The 19,248-nt window shown below is 38.3% G+C and overlaps 1 protein-coding gene across 3 annotated transcripts in view; it reads left to right on the top strand.

Annotated features, from left to right (window-relative positions):
- Window positions 1-19,248, top strand: part of PRKG2 (protein kinase cGMP-dependent 2) — a 126,921-nt gene that overhangs the window by 72,483 nt on the left and 35,190 nt on the right. For all 3 annotated transcript variants that reach the window (XM_019025079.4, XM_019025078.3, XM_031010232.3), the window contains exons 12-14: window positions 1,035-1,171; window positions 4,210-4,299; window positions 6,393-6,534. In XM_019025079.4, coding sequence (XP_018880624.1) covers window positions 1,035-1,171; window positions 4,210-4,299; window positions 6,393-6,534 — 369 coding nt within the window. The remainder of the gene's footprint in view (window positions 1-1,034; window positions 1,172-4,209; window positions 4,300-6,392; window positions 6,535-19,248) is intronic.

The raw sequence follows: 19,248 nt of genomic DNA, 5'->3' as shown, positions 1-19,248 counted from the left end.
AAAAGTCATGGGCAGCACTAATGGCAAACATGAGCAAAATATGGAGTGTAGCCATTTCTGCACAATGTAGTTACTTATCTAGCATAGTCTGCTTATGGAGTTTTAAATCTATCAAAAAATTATTTTTAAATGTTTATTTCCTTTTTAGGAAATACTTGATCGTGCATCTAGAGTAGTACTGTTTAATAGAACTGTGCTGAGGGAAATGTCCTATATCTGTGCTATTCAATAGGATAGCCACTAACTAGATGTGACTGTTGAGCTTTTGAAAAGTGGCTAGTATAACTCAGGAACTGAATTTTTAATTTTATTTAATTTAAATTTACATAACCTCATGTGATTTGCAGTTACCATATTGGATGGTACAGATATAGAGCTTAGGCTGGGTGCGGTGGCTCATGCTTATAATCCCAGCACTTTGGGAAGCCAAGGTGGAAGGATTGCTTGGGCTCAGGAGTTTGAAATTAGCCTGAGCAACATAGTGAGGCCCCACCTTTATAAAAAATACAAAAATTAGCTGGGTGTGGTGGTTTATACCTGTAGTCCCAGCTACTCAGGAGGCTGAGATGGGAGGATAGCTTGAGCCCAGGAGGTCAAGGCTGCAATGAGCCCTGATTGCACCACTGCATTCTGGGCGACAGAGTGAGACCCTGTCTTAAAATAATAATAATAACAATAATAATAATAATAATAAATCTTGCTTTGAAAGCAAAGTGAATAATAAAAAAATGGCAATTCTAGTCAAAGTTTTTAATGTCACCCAATTAAAAATAGAATAGCTATCTAAATATTAAGTCTAACAGAATTTTATTTTGCTTTAATACAAAAATTTTAGAGCCACATCCCAGATAGATGAACTATTCTAGAAATAGCGATGAAAGGGAAGTGTGTACACTTGAATGAAAGTTCTCAAAGGGATAAGTGGCTAAGGGCTTCCATACTAATTAAACATGAAACAGTTTTAACTCTCATCGATTAGTGTGTTTTATATAGATATAAGTTAATTTTGAGGTATCTTTCCATTTCTTACATAGGTTAAAGTAAAAAATGAGAATGTCGCTTTTGCTATGAAGTGTATAAGGAAGAAGCACATAGTTGACACTAAGCAGCAGGAGCATGTCTACTCAGAGAAGAGGATCCTAGAGGAGCTGTGCTCTCCATTCATTGTGAAGTAAGTGAGCACTTGGCTTCCAAGGACTTAGGATTTTCAGGCTCTTTATTTATGTATTTACTTAAATTATTTTTATTTTTATTTTTAATTTTTGTGGGTACATAGTAGGCATATATATTTATGGGGTACATGAAATGTTTTGATACAGGCATGCAATGCATAATTACAGCATGGAAAATGGGGTATCCATCCCCTTGAGCATTTATCCTTTGTGTTACAAACAATCTACTTATACTATTTTAGTTATTTTACAATGTCCAATTAAATTGTTACTATGATGCCCCTGTTGTGCTATCAATTGCTAGATCTTATTCTTTCTTTCTATTTTATTTTGTACCCATTAACCATCTCCCCTTCCTGCATGTCTCCCCACTACCTTTCCCAGGCTCTGGTAACCACTCCTCTATTCTCTATCTCCATGAATTTAATTGCTTTGATTTCTAGATCCCACAAATAAGTGAGAACGTGTGATGTTTGTCTTTCTATGTCTGGCTTATTTCACATAACATAACCACCTCCAGTTCCATCCATGTTGTTACAAATGACAGAATCTCATTTTTTTTGTATGGTTGAGTAGTACTCGGCTCTTGTTTTAAACTTTCCATGCAAGAGGACAGAAAGAAGAGGTGGAGGAGGCCCCACTCTGGATTCTCCAACCCAGTCACAGCAACAGTACTAAAAATGTTAGAAGTTTGAGATCTGGGGTCAGATGTTTTCCAGTTGTTTTGATTCTTTTTTTTTTTTTTCTTTTGAGACGGAATCTAGCTGTGTCACCCAGGCTTCAGTGCAGTGGCGTGATCTCTGCTCACGGCAAGCTCCGCCTCCGGGGTTCATGCCATTCTCCTGCCTCAGCCTCCAGAGTAGCTGGAACTACAGGCACCCGCCACCACGCCCGGCTAGTTTTTTTGTATTTTTAGTAGAGACGGGGTTTCACCGTGTTAGCCAGGACGGTCTCGATCTCCTGACCTCGTGATCTGCCAACCTCGGCCTCCCAAAGTGCTGGGATTACAGGCGTGAGCCACTGCGCCCAGCCTCTTTTTATTCTTGAGTAAACATCACAAAAATGTGTGTGCGTATATATATATGTGTTTGAGTATGTGTGTATATATATATATGAATATAAAATTATTGAGGAATAGTTTGAACTGGTTATTTTATTCAGACTTAATGCAGAATTGGGGACTAGGGAAGCAAGGATTTGTGTGAAACTCCTCAGAGAGCATCCTGATCTTGAATTTCTGCAGAAGGCAGCATTTGGGCACATGTGGGAAGCCAAGGGGGAATGTACCCTGGTCCTAGTAGTAGCTAGGTACCAAAACATCCATCTTCTAATGGTTATTCTTTCTGTAGCTGTCACAAGAGTTTGCAGAAGAAATATTAATTATTATAGACCACAGCTCTCTATCCTTGTGAATTCATGGGTAGGGGTATAAGCCAGCTTATGCTTTCATATATGTCATAATGCCCCAGAGTGTAGTTTTAGTGATTTCTGGGTAATGTAAAGTATCCCTGCAATGACTAGAATTTATGCTTTTTGATCAAATGCTTTAAAAGACTCTTTCTCCCTATCCATCTTTCCAGACCCACTTTTTTCCCCAAGATCAACAAAGAAGTTTGAACCCAGGCAGTGCTGGCAATAGAGAGTCATCCAATTATCTTTATATTATGTTCCCAGAATGGATGCCCTTTTAAAATTAATATTTTGTTAACAAGCTATGATGAGCAGCTTCAGGGCATGGATTAGATTGCATTCATTGTCTTATTTTCAACTCTTTCCAAAGTGCCTGGCATGTAGTCAGGCAATAATATGAAGAATAAATATTAATGACAACATTTATTGAGAAATTAACATACACCAGGTGCTGTTCTAAGCTATATCTATATGTATAGATAATCAACACATTTATTTCACTGGTCAATTAGAATAAAATGGATATATATATTTTTCAATGAATATATATCAATAATATACATAATAATATGTAATCTGTATAGAGTAAAATGAATATATATGTTCATTGAGAAACAATGAGAAAACAGAGGTTGCATAGCTAATAAATGTCTGATCTGGATTCAAGCCTTGGCAGCTTGGTTCAGAGCCCACCCTTTGAACCACTTTACCTGATTTCTTCTTCTATCTGTATATGACATGGCTGTTCTACTGTCTGCTTTGGTCTGGGTGTGGTGCTAGGGAGAAAAGGGGGTCTTTTGATGATTAAGGCCCCAAAACTGCTTTTACACAAGGTTGAAATGTGATGCCCTGCCTAGGTCCCGCTTCGGAACTGAGGCCCCCATTCCCCCAGCTTCAAGGAGTGTGGTTGTCAGCTGAGGACTCTAGCTCAGTTCCTCTCTGGGCATTGGTTTTTGTTTTTATTTGGTGAAGAGAACCACCTTGCTCAAGATCATACTCTCTCTCTGGGGACATGCATCCAACAACTGCAGAGCCTCTTGAAGCTGAGGCTTTTGTCGAAACTAAAACATAGCCCAATTCTACTTCCTCCCTCCCCCACAGGTGTTGTTTCCAATTGCACTCCCCACTAATCTGACTGCTTGCAAATTTCAGTCTCAGAGTCTATTTCCAGGGGAATCCAACATCAATTAACCAACTAGGGGATATAAGACATTGACATGAATAACTACTATGAAAGGCAAATCTTAAAGGTGACATATTCAGAGGTCTCTAAGGTTTTGGAAAAAGGAGAGGACATATTTGGTAGGTGGGATAATGAGATGTTTTGTTAAAAAGATGGCCTTGGAGGTTGGCCCTGAAGAATGGATAACATTTTTACGGTAAAACTGAGATTAAGAAGTTCAGTCTGTGGTTAGAGAAAGGCCAATCTAAGTGAGATCCACAGGAGCAGAAGCAAGGCAGTGGGGAAATCAAAGAGGATTTGGCGAGAAGCCCAGTGTAGTTGTGGGGTATTTATATGGAGATGAGGATCATTGTTCCTAATGTTATGATGATAGTTCTAAGCAACTTTAAAAAGGTTTTTAAACTAGATTTCCAATAATAACCATGTTTTTATCTGTCTTCACAGATTATATCGTACTTTCAAGGACAATAAGTATGTATACATGCTTCTGGAGGCCTGCTTAGGTGGGGAGCTCTGGAGTATATTAAGGGACAGGTAATGAAAAAGTTTGTATACTCACATCTGGCCTAAGGGCTATATTTATAATCATTAAAAAAGGCATAGAGGAAATCATTAGAAAATTATTATAACAAAATATCCCTTGATAAAATAAAGTAGTAATAGTGATATTGTCTTAGCTAATGCTACAGTAGTCCCGTAACACCACGTAAGGTAGTTGTTGTCATCTCTGTTTTAGGAAGTAAAGAATCCCAGACTAGAGAGGAGGTGAACTATCCCAGGTTACATGACTAGTATAAAGCAGAGTCAGGGTAAAAACCCAGATATTTCTGATTCCAAATCTCCTAGCAGAAGCAGTGTGATAAACAAAGGTGGGGATGGGGAGTGGGTAAGCCTTTATTGAAAAGCAGAGCAAGATGCCTGCAAAGATTCGGTTTTACACAAGGGGGTGATTTTCGCACAATTAAAATCATAGATATTTACTAAGCACCACATATGTAAAAGGCTTCATAGTGCACGGTGGGGGTCAGGAGGAGACGCTCTAGACAGTGTGGACTTTTCTAACCAAAAGAGTAAAAAGTAGAAACTTTACCTCTAATGAGTTTAGAGTTTCCTTGGGAGATTATTTATACAGTTTTAAAACATTTCATTGTTTAGTGAGAAAACTAAGTGATGACAAAGAAGTTGGAAATCTGTAGTTAAATGCCAAATAGTGTCGTAGATGGTGAGCTCCGAGGAGGGGAGAGAGAGAGAATGTGATGATAGAGGAAGGATTCGAATTAAACTCTAAACATGACCCAAATTTGGAAAGGCAGAGAGGCAGGGAAACTGCTTTAAGACAAAGCAGGGAAGTTGGGGTAGTATTATGTCTCTCTGTGGATGGTGAACAGAATAATTTGGGTAGAAGTTAAGGGCAACAGAAGACATGAGAACGTGGGTTGGCGTTAGATTGTGGGGGTTGATGCAAGGCCACATATTTACAGTCAGACCTGTGCCAGTGTTTTTCAAAGTTGGCCACACATTGCATTCACGTGGAAAGCTTTTACAAAGTAAAAATGCTGGGCCCTAATGCCAGAGGTTATGATTCATTTAATCTGGGATGGGGTCCAGTAAATGATTTTTTAAATGCTCCTCAGGCAATTTTAATGTGCATTTATGGTTGAGAATCACTGACTTAGGAAAGGAAAGAACATTGAGCATCTGAGTAGAAGATGAATGTATTGTATCATGAACATTTCATTGGACAGACTTGAATGGGGAGAACCTGGAAGGGTGAGGAGACTTTTGTGATACCTGCAAATGCATTAGCGTCTTCTATCTTTGCTTCAATAGGCAAATTTGTTGAGAAAATCTAAATCATTTTAGAAAAGGGAGTTACTGCTACCTGTTAGGCACTGTGCTTAATCCTGAAAATGCTTTTAAGTAAGTATCAAACCTTTTTTACTGATATGGATTCTGAGCCTCAGAACAGTTAAACAGCTTTCTCAAGGATATAGTGAGTGAAAGAAACAGGAGTCAAACCCAGTTTCTGTCACTCCAAAGCCATGTTCCTCTGTGAGATCATGTGGCAAATCACCACTGCATTAAAAAAAAATTCAGTCTGTAAAACTACACACAGTGCTGACAGAGGGGACTTTAATAAAAGATCAAGGGGCCCCAAACAGAAAAGACTTATGATTCCATTTTTACCGGGGTTACTCTGACGTGCTTTGCAAACAGGAAATGAAAATAATCACTTGAGTCATTTTTAAGTCAAGCAATACGTTGCAAAAGTCTGGTTCAAGCTCTCGACTATAGTAGCATTTTCTCCAGAGTTTGTGATGGGTGTCTAAAGAAAATCTTTGTTTTTGGATTTTTCTCTTTTACATGTCCATGTGTGATTACCAAAAACAGTTGTTGATATTTTAATTTTAGTGAAGTAGTTCTTGTTTGTATCACATATCTCCCTGAATTGCTTTATGATCTGCAAACAGCTTAATTCATCGGTAGTATAAAATACATTTTATTGTTGATACCCTGCAAAATATTTATATTGCATAAACCTGCCAATCCAATAATTGATTTGACACGTAGAACAGCACCAAAGACGTGTATCCAGAGTATTAAGAGGGAAAATGATTTCGTTGCAGAGGCAGCTTTGATGAACCCACCTCCAAATTCTGCGTTGCTTGTGTGACAGAAGCATTTGATTACCTGCATCGACTAGGTATTATCTACAGAGACTTGAAACCAGAAAACTTAATTCTAGATGCTGAGGGTTACCTTAAATTGGTAAGACAACTTTTCTCACTTACAGTCTCATATGAGATATTTCCCCTGGCAAAAGTCGTGTTCTAGTTACAATTTTCTTTTTAATTTTAGTGCAGCTGTTATTCTCTCTTTGGCAGTATGGCCTTTGACATTTCCTGACAATACAGGGAGCAATGTTATGAGTACATTATTTTTGACCTAAGGATTTAATGTTTAACCATATTTGTGACTCCTACTGAAGGTTCACATAATAGAATGCCTTTAAAATTGGATTTTATCAGTATTTTTGTTTAATTTTTAATAATTTTAACTATTTTTAAATTGATTCTTGCTATACATAGGGAGTGGCTATAAGGAATAATAAAAGAAGATAATATGATTTCTACCCCAAGATATCCACTGTGTATATATAAAGAGAAGATAAACGTAGAGACTTTAGTAGTTTTCTTGAAATATTTTGAGGTGATGATAATGGGGCCCCAGGGTTTAACATCACAAACCTAGAGTACAGGCTTCTTGAGGACACAGACTTTCCCGGCTGTCCATCTTTGTAATCTGCTGGTCCCTAATATGACTCCTTTGCATGTTACACTAAAGAAAAAATTACTATTAGTCACATAAACTGCTTTCAGTGAGAAGCTATAATAGACTGGACAGTCACAACTGAGGAGAAAGCAAGGCGCCTTGGGCCTCGGGAAGGAACCCCATTAGAATGGGGAACCCAAGCTTTTACCTGAGTCCATTTTTACTTCAAGGACGTTAAACCATTTCTGAACTTAACATTTACAAAGATATTAAAAGTTTCTGACTTCAGAATTTTTATAAAAGGAAATAAAAATAGCTTGCATTTAATGGGCAGTTACTATATTTAAAGCTACTATGCTAAACCTTTTACAATTAACCTATTTAACAATCTGTAAGATAGGTTAGATAGGTTTCATCACCCACATGTTATAGTTGTATAATTCAGCCACATGAATTAAATTTATTATGTGTAAATGCTAAGATATTTTTCTCTGTGGTAAAAGAGTAAAATAAAAGCCCTTTCATGTGAAATCTGGCTAACTTCCAAGAAACACTTTTAATCATTCAAGCTTTATTTTATCCATGAAAGATAGCTTTGAGAACTGGTGAGGTACTAACACAAGACCCCAATCACTTCTGTTCTTCACAATTCCTTCATTGGTTATGCCTCCTACATCTCTTTACAGAAACTCTTTGGAATATTGTAAAAGTAGAACCAACATGAGGGATGCAGACAATTCAGTAGCTCCATCTCTTTTTTCTCATAACTGATTTTTCTTAAAAAGCTATTTTTTTTAAAAAAAAGCTATATATTTCACATGTATAGGCATAGAGATGCTTTTTTTTTTTAAAAAAACATATTTCACATGTGTAGGCATAGAGGTCAATAAATAACTGCTGTTATCCATTCTGCTAATTCATTTGCCAATCAGCTAAACAAAGAGTAAGAACTATAGCCTTCAGTGATTAAAAAGTGAATATTAAATATTTCAATTTCTAGCTATGAATTAAACTATATACCTTGAAATCCTCTTACTACAAAATGTCTACTGGATGAAACATGAAAAGCAGTATCAAATATATGGCTGAGTTTATAAGACAACATGAGAATTCCTCTGGGGTTTGAAATCAAACTTAAGCAGCAGTATCTGGTGGAAATCACACATTGAAGGTGCCATCTTACATGCACCTAGCAATCCTAGGTGGTCTAGAGGTTTGATTTTAGTAGCTGTGCCCTCTGGGAACAGGAGACCAAGCGTTGGACTTATGTAGTATGGGTAGGTGAATCAGAGAACGTTGCATGAAACCAGGAATCACATAGATTAAACTGTTGGAGAAATAGGAAACAAGAAAAAAATAGCAAATTTGTGATGACAGATTACATGCAAAGAAACATGCTTTTCTCATTACTGGCTCTTGGTAGAGGAATAGAAACCTATCCCTAAGAATTCTTGGCCACAGGTTGGTCTTAGTGGACGTTGGGTGCCCAGTCTTCAAGGATGGAAAAATCTAAGCAAGAATTTAAATGAAATGAATCTATGTTGGTGGCATGCCCAAGTTCCCAAGAATCAATGTATATTCTTTCTGGAAGAATATACTCTCAACTCAGGACACAAAGAACTACTGGATCTAAAGTTCTAGGGAACATAAGCCAGCATTAAAAAACATGAATGTATGAGGAAAAAAGCTACCATAGGCATTCGTTTCCAGAAACAAAAAGAGCAGAAGCAGACACATAAGTGCCTCATTTATTGGAGTAATCAGATACAGACTATAAAATAAATACATCTAATATGTTTTAAAACTAAGGGTTAAAAAATGAGCAAGGATCAGAAACTAAAAAAGATCTAACAGATATGGAAGGAAACTAACAAAGCATCTAATAAGAAATTAAGAGTGTAATGATTGAAATTATATATGCAATGAAAGCTTTCATTAATGGCGGAGTAGCTTGCATTGGACTACCTTCTTGATAAGATTAATCATAATTGAAGGCATTGAAAAGAAACAAAGAGTAGATATTCAAGCTCTGTAAAAAGGAAACCGTACTGGGTGAGATCCACATTAAAACAGCTGTTATACAGCTGTTCACTTCAGGACATTCTTCAGTGTATAAGGAATGGGGAATAAACCTCTAGTTAAAATTGTACCTCATGGTAAGGTAGTGAGCATTTTTTATTAGGTTGTGAACAGGACAAAAATATCTCCTCTTATCGCTTGTATTTAACATTGTAATAGAGGTCTTAGCAAATTAAACTAAGAAAGATAAATGAAACCCCCAAATATTATAAAGGAAGAAGTTACCTATTTTTATTTGCAATGTGAATTTTTATTTAGAAAAGTCTGAAGACTCTACCAAAGAGGTACTTGAAACAAGAGGTAAGTATGATTATAGGTACAAAGTAATATACAAATATAAATTTTGCATTTATATACTAGCAATAAAAATTTATAAGTGAAACAAAATAATCTTCATAACACTAAAAATTATAAAATAATTTTGAGTAAATTTACTATGTAAAAAGTATGAGACCTCTACATTAAAACCCACAAAATATCACTGAAAAAAAAACCTAAATGGCAAGATATACTATATTCATGGATTAGATAATTCAATATTTCATAAGCTATTCTCTAAGATTCAATATTACTGCATGAAAAATTTGAGCAGCCATTTTTTTAGAAATGGAGATGTTTATTCTAAAATTTACATAGAAATGCAAAATGATTAGAAGGGTCAATAAACACTTTGAAAAAGAACAAAATTAAAGAATGTATACTATCAATATCAAGACAATAAAGCTACAGTAATCAAGGCAGTATGATATGGGTATAGGAAAAGACAAATAACTCAGTCTAATAGAATAAAGTCCAGAAATAAACATGCACAGTCAGCAAAAGAATCTTTTCAAAAAACATGGCTGAAACAACTGGATATCCATATGTGGAAAAAAATTAACCTAAATCCCACCACAAACCATATACAAAAATTAATTCTAGATGAATCCTAGACCTGTAAATCACCTAGACATAAACATAGCGTAATATTTTCACAATTTGAGGTGGGCCAATATTTCTTAGAATACAAATATTTGCAATATATATTTACATTACAAAAGGCTTGTATCTAGAATATGTAAAGAACTCCTACAAGTCACTAATAAAAAGACAAATCAATTTTTTAAAATGGTCAGCATCTTAAAAAACCACTTCATGGTGGCTGGCAAGATGGCCAAATAGGAACAGCTCTGGTCTGCAGCTCACAGCGAGATCAATGCAGAAGGCAGGTGATTTCTGCATTTCTAACTGAGATACCCGGCTTATCTCATTAGGACTGGTTAGACAGCGGGTGAGCTGAAGCAGGGTGGAATGTCACCTCACCTGGGAACCACAAGGGGTTGGGGAACTCCCTCCCCTAGCCAAGGGAAGCCATGAGGGACTGTGCTGTGAGGAATGGTGAATTCCGGCCCCAGATACTAAGCTTTTCCCATGGTCCTTGCCACCCACAGACCAGGAGATTCCCTCGGGTGCCTACATCATCAGGGCCCTGGGTTTCAAGCACAAAACTGGGTGGCCATTTGGGCAGACACTGAGTTAGCTGCAGGAGTTTTTTTCTCATACCCCAGTGGCACTTGGAATGCAAGTGAGACAGAACCATTCATTCCCCTGGAAAGGGGACTGAAGCCAGGGAGCCAAGTGGTCTAGCTCAGTGGATCCCACCCCCATGGGGACAAGCAAGCTAAGATTCACTGGTTTGAAATTCTCCCTGCCAGCACAGCAGTCTGAAGTCGACCTGGGATGCTCGAGCTTGGTGGGGGGAGGGGCATCCACTATTACAAAGGCTTGAGTAGGCAGTTTTACCCTTACAGTGTAAACAAAGCCGCAGGGAAGTTGGTGGAGGCCGCTGCAGCTCAGCAAAACCACCGTAGCCAGACTGCCTCTCTAGATTCCTCCATTTTGGACAGGGCATCTGTGAAAGAAAGGCAGCAGTCCCACTCAGGGGCTCATAGATAAAACTACTCTATCCCTGGGAGAGAGCACCTGGGGGAAGGCGTGGCTGTGGGTGCAGCTTCAGCAGGCTTAAACATTCCTGCCTGCCAGCTCTGAAGAGAGGAGGGGATCTCCCAGAACAGAGCTCGAGCTCTGCTAAGGGACAGACTGCCTCCTCAAGTGGGTCCCTGACCCTTGTTCCTTCTGACGGGGAGACACCTCCCAGCAGGTATCAACAGATACCTCATACAGGAGAGCTCCAGCTGGCATCTGGCAGGTGCCCCTCTGGAATGAAGCTTCCAGAGGAAGGAAAAGGCAGCAATCTTTGCTGTTCTGCAGCCTCACCTGGTAATACGAAGGCAGACGGGGTCTGGAGTGAACCTCCAGCAGACCTGCAACAGAGGGGCCTGACTGTTAGAAGGAAAACTAACAAACAGAAAGGAATAGCATCAACATCAACAAAAAGGACTTCCACCCAAAAACCCCATCTGAAGGTCACCAACATCTAATACCAAAGGTAGATAAATCCATGTAAGTGAGGAAAAAACGCACAAAAAGGCTGAAAATTCCCAAAACCAGGAAAAATAAAATCCTTTACAGAGAAGCAAATGCTGAAAGATTTTGTCACTACGAGGACTGCCTTACAAGAGCTTCTGAAGGAAGCACTAAATATGGGAAGGAAAAACCGGTACCAGCCACTGCAAAAACATTCCAAATTGTAAAGAACATCGACACTATGAAGAAACCGCATCAACTAATGGGCAAAATAAGCAGCTATCATCATAATGACAGGATCAAATTCACACATAATAATATTAACCTTAAATGTAAACAAGCTAAATGCCCCAATTAAAAGACACAGACTGGCAAATTGGATAGAGTCAAGATGCATCAGTGTGCTGTTTTCAGGAGAACCATCTCATGTGCAAAGACACACATAGGCTCAAAATGCAGGGATGGAGGAATATTTACCAAGCAAATGGAACGCAAAAGAATGCAGGGGTTGCAATCCTAGTCTCTGATAAAACAAACGTTAAACCAACAAAGATATAAAAAGACAAAGAAGGGCATTACATAGTGGTAAAGGGATCAATGCAACCAGAAGAGCTAACTATCCTAAATATGTATGCACCCAATACAGGAGAACCCAGATTCATAAAGCAAGTTCTTACAGACCTACAAAGAGACTTAGACTCCTACATAATAATAGTGGGAGACATTAACACTCCACTGTCAACATTAGACAGATCAATGGACAGAAAATTAACAGGAATTTTAAATATTCCTGGAATATTTAATATTCAGGAATTGCTGTCAGCTCTGGACCAAGCAGACCTAGTAGATGTCTACAGAACTCTCCACTGCAAATCAACAGAATATATATTCTTCTCAGCACTACATCACACTTATTCTAAAATCGACCACATAATTGGAAATAAAACACTCCTCAGCAAATGCAAACGAACGGAAATCCTAAGTCTCTCAGACAACAGGGCAATCAAATTAGAACTCAGGATTAAGAAACTCACTCAAAACTGCACAACTACGTGGCAACTGAACAACCTGCTCCTGAATGACTACTGGGTAAATAACAAAATTAGGGCAGAAATAAATAAGCTGTTTGAAACCAATGAGAACAAAGACACAACATACCAGAATTTCTGGGACACAGCTAAAGAGGGAAATTTATAGCACTAAATGCCCACAGGAGAAAGTGGGAAAGATCTAAAATCAACACCCTAACATCACAATTAAAAGAACTAGAGAAGCAAGGGCAAACAAATTCAAAAGCTAGTAGAAAACAAGAAATAACTAAGATCAGAACAGAACTGAAGAAGATAGAGACATGAAAAACCCTTCAAAAATCAATGAATCTAGGAGCTGGTTTCTTGAAAAGATTTACAAAATAGACCACTAGCCAGACTAATAAAGAAGAGAGAAGAATCAAATAGACACAGTAAAAAATGATAAAGGGGATATCACCACTGATCCCACAGAAATACAAACTACCATCAGAGACTGCTATAAACACTTCTACGCAAATAAACTAGAAAATCTAGCGGTGGATAAATTATTGGACACATACACCCTCCCAAGGCTAAACCAGGAAGAAGTCGAATCCCTGCATAGACGAATAACAAGTTCTGAAATTGAGGCAGTAATTAATAGCCTACCAATAAGAAAAAGCCCAAGACCAGATGGATTCACAGCCAAATTCTAACAGAGGTACAAAGAGGAGCTGGTACCACTCCTTCTGAAACTATTCCAAACAATAGAAAAAGAGGAACTCCTCCCTAACTCATTTTATGAGGCCAGCATCATCCTGATACCAAAATCTGGCAGAGACACAACAAAAACAGAAAATTTCAGGCTAATATCCCTGATGAACATCGATGTGAAAATCTTCAATAAGGTACTGGCAAACCGAATCCAGCAGCACATACAAAACTTTATCCACCACGATCAAGTCAGCTTCATCCCTGGGATGCAAGGCTGGCTCAACATATGCAAATAAATAAATGTAATTCATTAGATAAAGAGAATGAATGACAAAAACCACATGATTATCTCAATAGATGCAGAAAAGGCCTTTGACAAAATTCAGCACCCCTTTATGCTAAAAACTCTCAATAAACTAGGCATTGATGGAACGTATCTCAAAATAATAACAGCTATTTATGACAAACCCACAGCCTATATCATACTGAATGGACAAAAGCTGGAAGCATTCCCTTTGAAAACCAGCAGAAGACAAGGATGCCTTCTGTCACCACTCCTATTCAACATAGTATTGGAAGTTCTGGCCAGGGCAATCAGGCAAGAGAAAGAAATAAAGCGTATTCAAATAGTAAGAGAGGAAGTCAAATTGTCTCTGTTTGCAGATGACATGATTGTATATTTAGAAAACCCTATCATCTCAGCCCAAAATCTCCTAAAGCTGATAAGCAACTTCAGCAAAGTCTCAGGATACAAAATCTATGTGTCAAAATTAGAAGCATTCTTATACACCAATAATACACAGAGAGCTGAATCATGAGTGAACTCCTTTTCACAATTGCTGCAACGAGAATAAAAAACCTAGGAATACAACTTACAAGGGATGTGAAGGACCTCTTCAAGGAGAACTACAAACCACTGCTCAAGGAAATAAGAGAGGACACAAACGAATAGAAAAACATTCCATGCTCATGGGTAGGAAGAATCATTTATAGATTCAATGCTATCCCCATCAAGCTACCACTGACTTTCTTCACAGAATTAGAAAAAATTACTTTCAATTTCATGTGGAACCAAAAAAGAGCCTGTATAGCCAAGACAATTCTAATCAAAAAGAACAAAGCTGGAGGCATCATGCTACCTGACTTCAAACTATTCTGCAAGACTACAGTAACCAAAATAGCATGGTACTGGTCCCAAAACAGATATATAGACCAATGGAAATGAACAGAGACCTCAGAAATAATGCCACACGTCTACAACCATCTGATCTTTGACAAACCTGACAAAAACAAGCAATGGGGAAAGGATTCCCTAATCAATAAATGGTGTCAGGAAAAACTGGCTAGTCATACGCAGAAAACTGAAACTGGACCCCTTCCTTACATCTTATACAAAAATTAACTCAAGATAAAGACTTAAATGTAAGGCCTAAAACCATAAAAACCCTAGAAGGAAACCTAGGCGGTACCATTCAGGGCATAGGCATGGGCAAAGACTTTGTGACTAAAACACCAAAAGCAATGGCAACCAAAGCCAAAATTGACAAATGGGATCTAATTTAACTAAGGAGCTTCTGCACAGCAAAACAAACTGTCATCAGAGTGAACAGGCAACCTACAGAATGGGAGAAAATTTTTGCAATCTACCCATCTGACAAAGGGCTAATATCCAGAATCTACAAGCAACTTAAAAAAATTTACAAGAAAAAAAACCATCAAAAAGTGGGCAAAGGAGACGAACAGACGCTTCTCAAAAGAAGACATTTATGTGTGCAAAAAACATATGAAAGAAAGCTCATCATCACTGGTCATTAGGGAAATGCAAATCAAAACCACAATGAGATACCAGCTCACGCCAGTTAGAAGGGCAATCATTAAGAAGTCTGGAAATAACAGATGATGGAGAGAATGTGGAGAAATAGGGATTCTTTTACACTGTTGATGGGAGTGTAAATTAGTTCAACCGTTGTGGAAGACAGTATGGCGATTCCTCAAGGATCTAGAACCAGAAATACTATTTGACCGAGCAATCCCATTACTGGGTATATAACCAAAGGATTATAAATAGTTCTACTATAAAGACACATGCACATGTATGTTTATTGCAGCAGTATTCACAATAGCAAGGGTTGGAACCAATTCAAATGCCCATCAATGATAGACTAGATAAAGAAAATGTGGCACATGTACACCATGGAATACTATGCAGCCATAAAAATGGATGAGTTCATGTCTTTTGCAGGGACATGGATGAAGCTGGAAACCGTCATTCTCAGCAAATTAACACAGGAACAGAAAACCAAACACTGCATGTTCTCCCTCTAAGTGGGAGTAGAACGATGAGAACACATGGACCCAGGGAGGGGAACATCACACACCGGGGCCTGTCGGGGGCTGGGGGGTCTGGGGGAGGGATAGCATTAGGAGAAATACCTAATGTAGATGACAGGTTGATGGGTGCAGCAAACTACCATGGCACGTGTATACCTATGTAACAAACTTGCATGTTCTGCACGTGTATCCCAGAACTTAAAGTGTATCTATTAAAAAAAACACTTCACAAAAGAAAATATAGAAATGGTCAGTAAGTCACGTCAGTAGTCATCAAGGAAATGCAGATTAAAACCACAGATTTACCATTTCATACCTACTTAAAAAGATTTATAATACCAAGTTTTGGTGAGGCTATTCCCCTACATTTCTAGTAGAAAAAGAAATTTGTAAACCATTTCAAAGAATAGCTAGTCAGTTTTTCATTGAGTCAAACGTATACCTATTCCATGACAAGAAATTCCACTTTTTTGGTATTTATCCAGGTAAACTGAAATCATGCCTTCAAATATCTTGGCCACAAATTTTATAACAACTTTATTCCTAATAGCCCCCAAATTGGAAACAGCCAAAATACCCATCATCAACTGAATGTATAAACATATAGTAGTCTACCCAGCAATGGAATGCTGCTCACCAATAAAAAGGAACAACATGAATGCATTTTTTAAACTGACAACCAAAGGAAGCCACACACAGAAGAGTATCTTCTGCATGATTCCTTGTATCAAAGTTCTAGAACAGGTGGCAGACATAAATATAATGGTTGTCTCTGAGAAAAACATTTGACTGGAAAGGAGCTTGAGGGAATCTTTTGAAATAACGGGAATGCCTCTATCTTGACAGTATAGTGGTTGCAGCTACATCAGTATAATATGCATTAAAATTCAATGAACTGTACACTAAAAATATATGGATTTTATTTCTTATAAATCAATTTAAAAAATTGTAGCATAAAGGTTAAATAGCATATGATTGACCCAACAAAGAAAAAAATCTGTGAACTGAAAGATACATTTAAGTAATTTACATAGAATAGAGACATAAAAACATGGAACATAAGAAAGAGAAATGAAAAGAGTTGGAGAATAGAGTGGAGTCGTAGACAAAAATCATATAGAGAATGTGGGAAAAGCAATCTTTAAGAAATAGAAACTAAAAAATTTCCAGAAATTAAAAATGACACCAATCATCAGGTAAAGGGACCCCCACAATTCTAAACTGGGATAAACAAAGTTCCCATTTTACATAACAAACCACTCCAAAATATAATGGCTTAAAACAACAATAATCATTTATGATCTCAGGTTTCTGTGGGTCGGGAATTTGGAAGTGATTTTGCTTGAGGTCTCTCAGGAAGTTACAGTCAGATGGTGTCGGGGGCTGCAGTCACCTGGAGGCTCAGAGACCCATTAGACTAGAGGAACCGAATCCAAGGTGACTCCCTCATGTGCTGCAAGCTGATGCTGGCTGTTAGTTGGGTGCCTTAATTCTTCTCCAGGTGGGCCTCTTCCTGGGACTGATTGAATAACTCATGGCAGCTGGCTTCCCTCTGGGTGGGTCATCCAAAAGACAATGAAAAAGCTACAAAGCTTTTGGAAGACCTGCTCTTGAAAGTCACACACTAGCACTTCCAGTGTATTCTGTTGGCTACACAGGGCCTGCTCTAATTCACTGTGGGATGAGACACTTCAGAATAGCAAAAGGATATCACAGATGTTTGCTACTGTAGTAGTGAAAGTACAAAACAAAAACAAACATAAAGTCTTAAGAGTTATCCCGCCGGGCGCGGTGGCTCACGCCTGTAATCCCAGCACTTTGGGAGGCCGAGGCGGGCGGATCACGAGGTCAGGAGATCGAGACCATCCTGGCTAACATGGTGAAACCCCGTCTCTACTAAAAATACAAAAAAATTAGCCGGGCGTGGTGGCGGGCGCCTGTAATCCCAGCTACTCGGGAGGCTGAGGCAGGAGAATGGCGTGAACCCGGGAGGCGGAGCTTGCAGTGAGCGGAGATCGCGCCACTGCACTCCAGGCTGGGTGACAGAGCGAGACTCCGTCTCAAAAAAAAAAAAAAAAAAAAAAAAAAAAAAAAAGTTATCCCAAGGAGAAAAGATAGTTTATATATAAAGGAATAAAAATTAACCTTTCAGTTGACATCTCAACAGCAACAATAGAAGCTAGAATGCAGTAGAATTTAAAGTTCTGAAAAAAAGTAAATGAAAAACTCCATGTCCAGGGAAACTGTCTTTCAGAAAGGGTGAAAGAAAGACATTTTCAGACAAAGATAAAGGGTGTTTACTTCTACATACAAAGGATATGCTTAAGAGAGAAGAAAAATGATCCCTGATGAAGGATCTGGTATGCCACAAGGAGTGGTGATCACAAAGAAATGGTAAACATGTTACCTTGTTAAAAAATTATGGCATAAAGTAATAATTATTCCAATAGATAGTATTAAAATGTAAAAAAGGTGAAATAACTGAACAACAGTAGCATGCAAACTGAGAGTGGGTATAATGGGAATTAAAATAGAAGGATCAAATTCTTTTTTTGAGAAAATGTTATTTTAAAAGAAGGCCACAAAAAGGAAACAGAAAATCCAAAAATAATCAAACAGAAAGCATAAATTAAGGAAACAGAAAAGAGACCCAGTATATGTAAATGGACTTAACTCTTCAGGCAAAAACCATTGTCAAATACATTTAAAAAATAAAAATTGGCCAGGTGCAATGGCTCAAGCCTGTAATCCCAGCAGTTTGGGAGGCCGAGGCGGGCGGATCATGAGGTCAGGAGATCGAGACCATCCTGTCTAACATGGTGAAAGCCCATCTCTACTAAAAATACAAAAAATTAGCCAGGCATGGTGGCAGGCACCTGTAGTCCCAGCTCCTCGGGAGGCTGAGGCAGGAGAATGGCGTGAACCTGGGAGGCAGAGCTTACAGTGAGCCGAGATCGTGCCACTGCACTCCAGCCTGGGCAACAGAGCAAGACTCTGTCTCAAAACAAACAAACAAACAAAAATCACCTATGTGATGTTTACAAGAGATATGCTTAAAATATGAGGATGCACAAAGGTTAGAATTAAAAGGGTGGAATTCCTAGAGATAAATGGGGTTACCACATGATCATGAAAGGCCAATTTCACCAAAGTGATATGAAAATCCTAATATTCTATTTACCTAATAAAATTCTTCAAAAATAAAAATAATAGGAATTTGGCAGATAAGGACATATGAGCAATTGCAGAAATTTTAATATATGTTCCTCAGGAACTGGTAGAACATTTAGATCCAAAATCACTAAAGCTTTAGAAGATGTATAAAACACAAATAATACACTTCATCTAATGGGCTTGTAGAATATTGTTCCCAATAGGTGGAGAATACACATTAACAAAATTTGATCATATACTGGGACATTAAGCAAGTTTCATCAAGTAGCAAAAATGGGAACTGATTGGGCTGGCAGCCCAGCCAGAGCTGTTTTAGCTGAGGCTTCTCAGCGGACTGCAGTGGGATGGAGTCTGCAAAGGGTGGCCTAGGGTGGGGTGTGCCCTGTGGCAGTACAACAGAACTTCCATCTGGGTGATGGACACTGTGGGCAGTCCAGTTTTGGACACAATGTCTTATAAGAATGACTTTGGTCTCATTCTGCAAATTCCTGTAAGT

The sequence above is a fragment of the Gorilla gorilla genome, chromosome 3, assembly GCF_029281585.2.
Source record: "Gorilla gorilla gorilla isolate KB3781 chromosome 3, NHGRI_mGorGor1-v2.1_pri, whole genome shotgun sequence".
Classification (NCBI taxonomy): domain Eukaryota; kingdom Metazoa; phylum Chordata; class Mammalia; order Primates; family Hominidae; genus Gorilla; species Gorilla gorilla.
The sequence above is the reverse complement of the archived record's forward strand: the minus strand, read 5'-3'. Positions and strand labels throughout refer to the sequence as shown.